This window comes from Rosa rugosa, chromosome 4, assembly GCF_958449725.1.
Source record: "Rosa rugosa chromosome 4, drRosRugo1.1, whole genome shotgun sequence".
Classification (NCBI taxonomy): domain Eukaryota; kingdom Viridiplantae; phylum Streptophyta; class Magnoliopsida; order Rosales; family Rosaceae; genus Rosa; species Rosa rugosa.
The window spans coordinates 12,142,124-12,149,060 of NC_084823.1; the positions used below are offsets into that span (position 1 = coordinate 12,142,124).

Below are 6,937 nucleotides of genomic sequence, written 5' to 3' on the forward strand. Positions count from 1 at the left end.
ATTATTATCTAGAAATATTCTCATATACTACCGACGGGCTAATAATGACAATCTAGTAACTATACTTATATTATCTAAAAATACATTGAACCATGTAATAAATTGAATATTTACTGTATAAGAAATCTACCATCTTTGTTTTGGTGTGAAAAAAACAGAAAAGAGAAGAACACAATCTACATTCTTATCCCACCACCCCGTTCCATCTGTGTCAGTTTCCTTTTATTACCTGTATATTGTAATTAGAGAAGATCTTGCGTGGGGCACCCGTAGGGACACGTGGTGGGGAGGGCCAATCACTGCCCAGCAGGAGGGGTGTTTTGGGTATTTCACTTCAGAGAACAGGGGCAGTTTCGGAAGAGATGAAAAATTTCCTTTGTTTTGATTGGGTGGCCGTAAGGCCACGTGGTGGGGAAACCCCCACCTAAGTATTTGCCTTGTAATTATACAATATATTGGATAAAATTCATCGAATGAGAATTGAGAAATGCTGGGCTGACATGGTGATGAGGATCACGTGACCCATTTTGCTACCACGACGGAAGCAGGCGCGTGGAGGTAATGTCCTAAATGAGCATGGAGCATATAAGGGAAGGGAATCATACAGGTGAGATATGCGGTGGGCTTAACGTGGTCCGAAGAAGTTGACCGGTTAAGTAGTAAAAAAACACAAGAAGAGGTAAAATTAAACCCACACGTGGCGGTTACCGAGGGTAAATAAAATCCCTGAATCACCTTTTCCAACGAATATAAATGAATATTTCAATCCTCTGCAAAGGCCTCGAGTCTGTGAGCCTCTGAATCTGATCAGAAAGGAGAGAGAGACTGAGAGAGAGATAGAGTAGCAGTAGATCTCTAGTCTCTTTGGGCGCAGAGATCTTTTTGTTCTTTTTATTTAATAGAAAAGAGAGAAACAAAAGCCATCGAGTAAAACAGAGAGCAGAAGAAGAAGAAGAGAAACAGGTCCATGCCATCTCTGTGTCTCTCTGTTTATCTTATTCATCTCAATAGTTTGTCCTCATTGCTTTGATCCCATGCTTTTCTCACAAAAATCAGTCCTACCCTTTTGTCCTCAGATCGACCAAAAACAAACCCACTTTTCTTCTTCTTCTTCTTCCTCAGACTAGCTTCTAGTGCTTCTTTTTTCCTTTTGATCTTTTCGAGTGGGTTTTTTAATCGAGAGAAATGGGTACTGGTTGGAGACGAGCCTTTTGCACTACGATTCCTCGAGATCCATCAGAACACAGAGTTTCAGATCAAAAGCAGAGAAGCCCGAGTCCGAGCCCGAGCCCGAGCCCAAGAACCCGACTGAGCTTCTTCTCCTCCGGTGGTAGCAACCCGTCAACTCCGAAACTACGTTGTAAAACAGGGTCGGAAGCTCTACTTCAAAAATCGAATAGTATGCCTACGAATAATAGTGTTGCCGAGAGCCCGAGGGTCCTTGAAATCAAAACCAGCACTCCCAAATCGTCTAATCCGTCTTCTCCTCGATCCCCTCTCAAGCTCTCCCTCTTCAAGAACAGCTTCAAATTTCGAGTAAGTCTTAGCATTTTTCTATTACCATTTTCATATATTAAGCACGACTGTGACCTTGTTTATTCTAATTAATTAATTTGTTTGGGTTTTTGAATTTCAGAGTAGCTGTGGAATTTGCTTGAATAGTGTGAAGACTGGGCAAGGCACAGCGATTTACACAGCAGAGTGTAGTCACGCCTTTCATTTTCCTTGCATAGCTTCTTATGTACGGAAGCATGGAAGCCTCATCTGCCCAGTTTGCAATTCCACATGGAAAGACGTTCCTTTACTGGCTATGCACAAGAGTCCCAGCCCTGATTCCCACCCGCCAGCCAACGACGCCGTTTCGGCACCTGTCACCCCCATGCCCAAAGTCGAAGAGAAAAAGGTGTTAGCTGAATCCGCCTCCCCCAGATACACGTTGAAGCCATACGACGATGACGAGCCACTCTTGTCTCCGTCCGTCGGAGGCCGGATTATCCCCATTCCCGAGGCGGAGGAGGAGGAGGAGGAGGAGGACGCCGAGGATGACGTCGAAGAGTTCCAGGGCTTTTTCGTCAATCCCAACACTTCCTCTTCCGTCAAGTATTCTGATGATCCTCAGATAAATAATGGCAGAGATTTCAGGAACAATGTGCAGGTCAGGCTGTTACCGGAGGCTGCTTTGCTGTCCTCCGGCCGGGGTTTCGAGACCTACGCAGTGGCTTTGACAGTCAAGGCTCCGCCGGCGTCGGCTCGTCAGACTACCAGCGCGTCGATTCTGGACCCTTCCCACCGTGCCCCGATCGATTTGGTGACGGTGCTCGACGTCAGCGGCAGCATGACCGGCGGGAAGCTTCAGATGCTGAAACGCGCCATGCGTTTGGTCATTTCCTCGCTCGGCTCGGCTGATCGGCTCTCCATCGTGGCTTTCTCGGCTTCACCAAAGAGACTGATGCCGTTGAAGAGAATGACGGCTCATGGCCAGCGCGCGGCTCGGCGCATCGTTGACCGGCTGGTCTGCGGTCAAGGGAGTAGCGTTAGTGAGGCCTTGATGAAGGCCACGAAGGTTCTGGAAGACCGGAGGGAGAGGAATCCAGTGGCGAGCATCATGCTCTTATCGGACGGTCAGGACGAGAGGGTCAACAACTCCGGCTCAACCAATCAACGTCAGGTCTCAAACGATGCGTCGTCCACCCGCTTCGCCCACATTGAGATTCCGGTTCATGCTTTCGGGTTCGGGCATAACGCCGGCTACTGCCAGGAGCCGGCTGAGGACGCCTTTGCCAAATGCGTCGGGGGTTTACTCAGCGTCGTGGTTCAGGACTTGAGAGTTCAGCTCGGCTTCTCATCCGGCTCGGCTCCGGCTGAGATAACCGCCATTTATTCCTGCAACGGACGGCCCACCGTGCACGGCTCGTCTTCGATTCGGCTCGGAGATTTGTACGCCGAGGAAGAGAGGGAGTTGCTCGTTGAGCTTCGTATCCCTACATCGGCTGCTGGGACCCACCATGTGATGTCAGTTCGGTGCTTATACAAAGACCCGGCGACCCAAGAAGTTGTCTACGGCAAGGAGCAGGGACTAGTAGTGCCCCTCACGCAGTCAGCCGTCCGATCGGTGTCCTCGAATCCGAAGATCCAACGGTTGAGAAGACTTTTCATGACTACGCGTGCTGTAGCGGAGTCACGGAGGCTGGTTGAGCACAATGACTTCCAAAGTGCACATAACTTGCTAGCATCGACTCGAGCTCTGCTCATGCAGTCCGGCTTGGCTTCGGCTGATGAGTACGTTCGGACATTAGAGGCTCAGCTGGCGGAGTTGCATTGGAAGAGGCAGAATCAGCTGGAGGAGCAGCAGCAGCAGATGATGATAATGCAGCGGCGGAGAGTAAGCGAGAGAGAAATGGCGGCGTCGGCGGCTGTCGATGAAAACGGAGAGCCGCTGACGCCCTCTTCGGCATGGAGAGCCGCGGAGAAGCTGGCTAAGGTAGCTATGATGAAGAAGTCGTTGAATAGGGTCAGTGACTTGCACGGCTTTGAAAATGCTAGGTTTTAATTTTCAATTTCTAGAATAAAAATTGAAATGGGGGGATATTGTTATTGTTGTGATGATTATGTAATAGGGACAAGCTGGTACTAGACGGCGCGCCCTTTTTCTGGTCTGAGGACTAAAAACACTGGGAGAGGTAGTTAGCATACCCTACAGAAAACTTGATTGATTGGGTAGAAATGGATGCTTAAGCTAGCTTTGTCCTTTTGTTTTTTGTGCTTTTTTCAATTTTGATCCCATACATCTTTTGAGACAATTCTATCTGTGCTCGACTATTCTGGGAATTCATGATGAACAAGAGAGTACCAACCAGAACTTAAAGGTGCAAGTGCAATGGACACGCTATAAAGTGTAGAGATTTTAATGATGGGTTTGCAAAGGAGTATGATTATGAGAGGAGCACAAAACAAAGTAGGACAGAATGAAGGAAGTTTGCTTGGATTGTATAGGATATATGATGAACATATATCCGGTTACTATATTGTCACAGCATAACTTTTGGGAATTGAATGTCCTTCCTTGTCTTCTGCTCCATTTTATGATATCTCTGTATTTTTTTGTGGGGTGCAATAATCATAGTTTTGTTGATAGCACACCTGTAGACAGTCAAATTCTACAAAATTTTGTGCTGAGAACCACGTCCTTATAAGCAATGCCACCCTATTCAGCTTTTTATTTTTATTCACCTTATTAAAATGAGATTTTTTGTTGTACTAGGGTTTTGTCTAGCCGCAAAACTGAGCGTTCATAGATTGGGATCGATGGCCTCTAGGGTCGATGGTTCCGGCTTCGTCCCCTTTTGGGATTTTGGGTTGGCTTCAGCCTTCTTCTTATTTTCCTCTACCTGTCTAGCCGGGTTTTTTCTTGGAGTACGTTATGATGAGGCCATGCTATATGGCGGCAGGGTTTGGTTTGAAGATGGTGGTGGATTGGTGAGGGTATTTCTGGAGCGGGGACGAGCAGTGATGCAGCCTTTTCACGCCAGTGTTCTATTGGCGTGAGTCATGCCATGTAATTAGGATAGTGAATATTGTGTATTATTAGGATTATTCTATTGTAATTAGTTTCCTAATAGGTCTTGATGTATCTTGTATATATACTCCGTTTTTGGAGAAGGTAAATAATATATCAGAAAATCCCAAATCTCTTGTTCCTTTGTTCTTCTTGACTTGGTATCAGAGCCGAGATCCATTCGGACTCGGTTTGTTCTTTCCGCTGCGAATATAGGGTTCTTTTGATTCGGTCCTTTTTGATTCGGTTGAATTGGTTCTTTTGGTCGATTGATTCTCTTGCCTTGGTTCTTCTTGTCGAATTGGTTCTTTTGCTTTTGCAAGTCGTGAATTGGTTCTTTTGCTTCTACAAGTTGATTTCATCCTTTGTCCATAAGTTCATCCCTTTTGTTCTTGTGTCCGTCCGCATCCTTCCTGGTTCTTTGGTATTCTTTTTGTTACAATTTGTAGGGTCTGAAAAAAAAAAGGGGGAAAAAAAAGGGAGAAGGATGGTGGATTTGAAGGTTACAGATAGGAAGGATGGAGAGTCTCAGGGTTCATCTGGAGAGAAGAGTCATATGTCCCGAGAGATTGTTGTTGTTTAGAATGTTACAGACAACTCTAGTTTTGGTGTCAAGCTGGATGGTACCAGTTATCAGCTATGGCAGAGACTTATGAAGATCCATATTCAGGGGATTGGAAAGTGGAGCTATGTTACTGGTAGTGCAGCAAGACCTGTTGCAGGACCAAAAGCCGATGAATGGGATACAGCAAAATTAATGTGATGAGAATTCTTCTCAAGGCTATGACTCCGGAGGTAATGAGATTATTTGCTAACTATGATTCTCCCAAAGCAATTTGGGATACTGTTGCTGCTACATAGTATGATGGGAGTGACTTTGCTCGTGTTCATGAATTGAGTGTCAAAGCTTTCAAAATAACTCAGAGTGGACAGCCTGTTGCAACCTTTTATGTGAATTTGAAGACAATTTGGCAGGAGCATGATCAGCAAAACCCTAATCCTATGACTTGTTAAGCTGATATTAATTCCTATCGGACTGAGCAGGACAAGATGCGTGTCCATATTTTTCTTGCAGACCTGGATCCTCACTTTGAAGGGGCAAAGAATGAGTTATTGCGTCTTGCAACTCCACCTACATTGGAACAAGCGTTTGCCTACATCAGAAGAGATAAAGGTAATAAGGCTGCCGCTCAGAACCTTCATACTAAAATTTCTGGGTTAGCAATCCATGCTACACCTCCACCTCAACCTCAGATTGGGAATTCTACCTTAGTTCCATCTCAGAGTCAGTATCAACCATGGAATCAGGGATATTAGCAGAATCAGAATTATAACCAAATGACTTGCAACTATTGCAAGGAAGTTGGCCATTTCAAGAATCAATGTCCTAAGCTACGAAGGTTTAATTACAATAACTCTAGTTGGAGAAGAGGCAATAATACTGGAGGACGTGGTGGTGGTCAAAGAGGCAAAGCAGCAGTCCAATTGGTGCCAGAACCTAACTTCTACGGCATTGCAGGGCAAGATCCCTCAAAGGGTAATGTTTCCTTAACTCGAGGTAAAATTGGTGTTGCGTTACATGTTTATGACTTTACTGGTAGTGATACATGGATAATTGATTCTGGTGCGTCTAACCATATGACCTATGATAAGTCCTTCTTTATGTCTATGTCATCTCCTTCTATATCCCATGTCTCTAATGCGAATGGTGAGTCTTTTCCGGTCCTAGGTATTGGGTATGTTCAGGTTAGACCATCCCTTGTATTGCATGATGTGCTTTATGTACCCTTATTGTCTCAGCATCTTTTGTCTGTATCCCAGTTGGGGTTACAAAATAAGTGCTCTGTAACTTTTTATCCAATGTATGTTATTTTTCAGAATCTGTGCACCAGGGTGATCATGGGCAAGGGAGACCTGACCGGGAGACTGTTTCATTTGGATTGCATGTACGCAGAGCCAACACAAGCACCGGAACAGCCTTTGGCCCTGACATTGAATTCTGACTGATTGAGTGAGCTATGGTTGTGGCACAAGCGTTTGGGTCATCCATCTTTTGGGGTTATGAAGAAGTCCATGCCTTCATTGTTTCTGGGAGTTAGTGAGTCTAGCCTGGATTGTGAAACTTGTGCTTTGGCTAAGAGTCATAGGTCTAGTTATCCTTCGCGTTTTCATTCTAGTACTATGCCTTTTGAGTTAATTTATTCAGATGTATGGGGTCCTTCTAAACATTCTACATTTTCTGGAACGCGAAATTTTGTGTTATTCATTGATGACTTTACTCGATTATCTTGGGTGGTTTTACTTAAGTCCAAAGATTTTGTATTCTCTGCTTTTACAGCATTCCATAAGCTTGTTCGTACTCAATATGATGCTCATTTTAAG

The 6,937-nt window shown here is 45.0% G+C and overlaps 1 protein-coding gene across 1 annotated transcript; it reads left to right on the forward strand.

Annotated features, from left to right (window-relative positions):
• Positions 1-764: 764 nt before the first annotated feature.
• Positions 765-4,086, forward strand: LOC133746226 (E3 ubiquitin-protein ligase WAV3). The gene is made up of 2 exons (XM_062174400.1): positions 765-1,536; positions 1,637-4,086. Exons 1-2 carry the CDS (start codon positions 1,186-1,188, stop codon positions 3,548-3,550), a joined length of 2,265 nt encoding a protein of 754 aa, XP_062030384.1. The 5' UTR covers positions 765-1,185; the 3' UTR covers positions 3,551-4,086.
• The last annotated feature ends 2,851 nt before the right edge of the window (positions 4,087-6,937 follow it).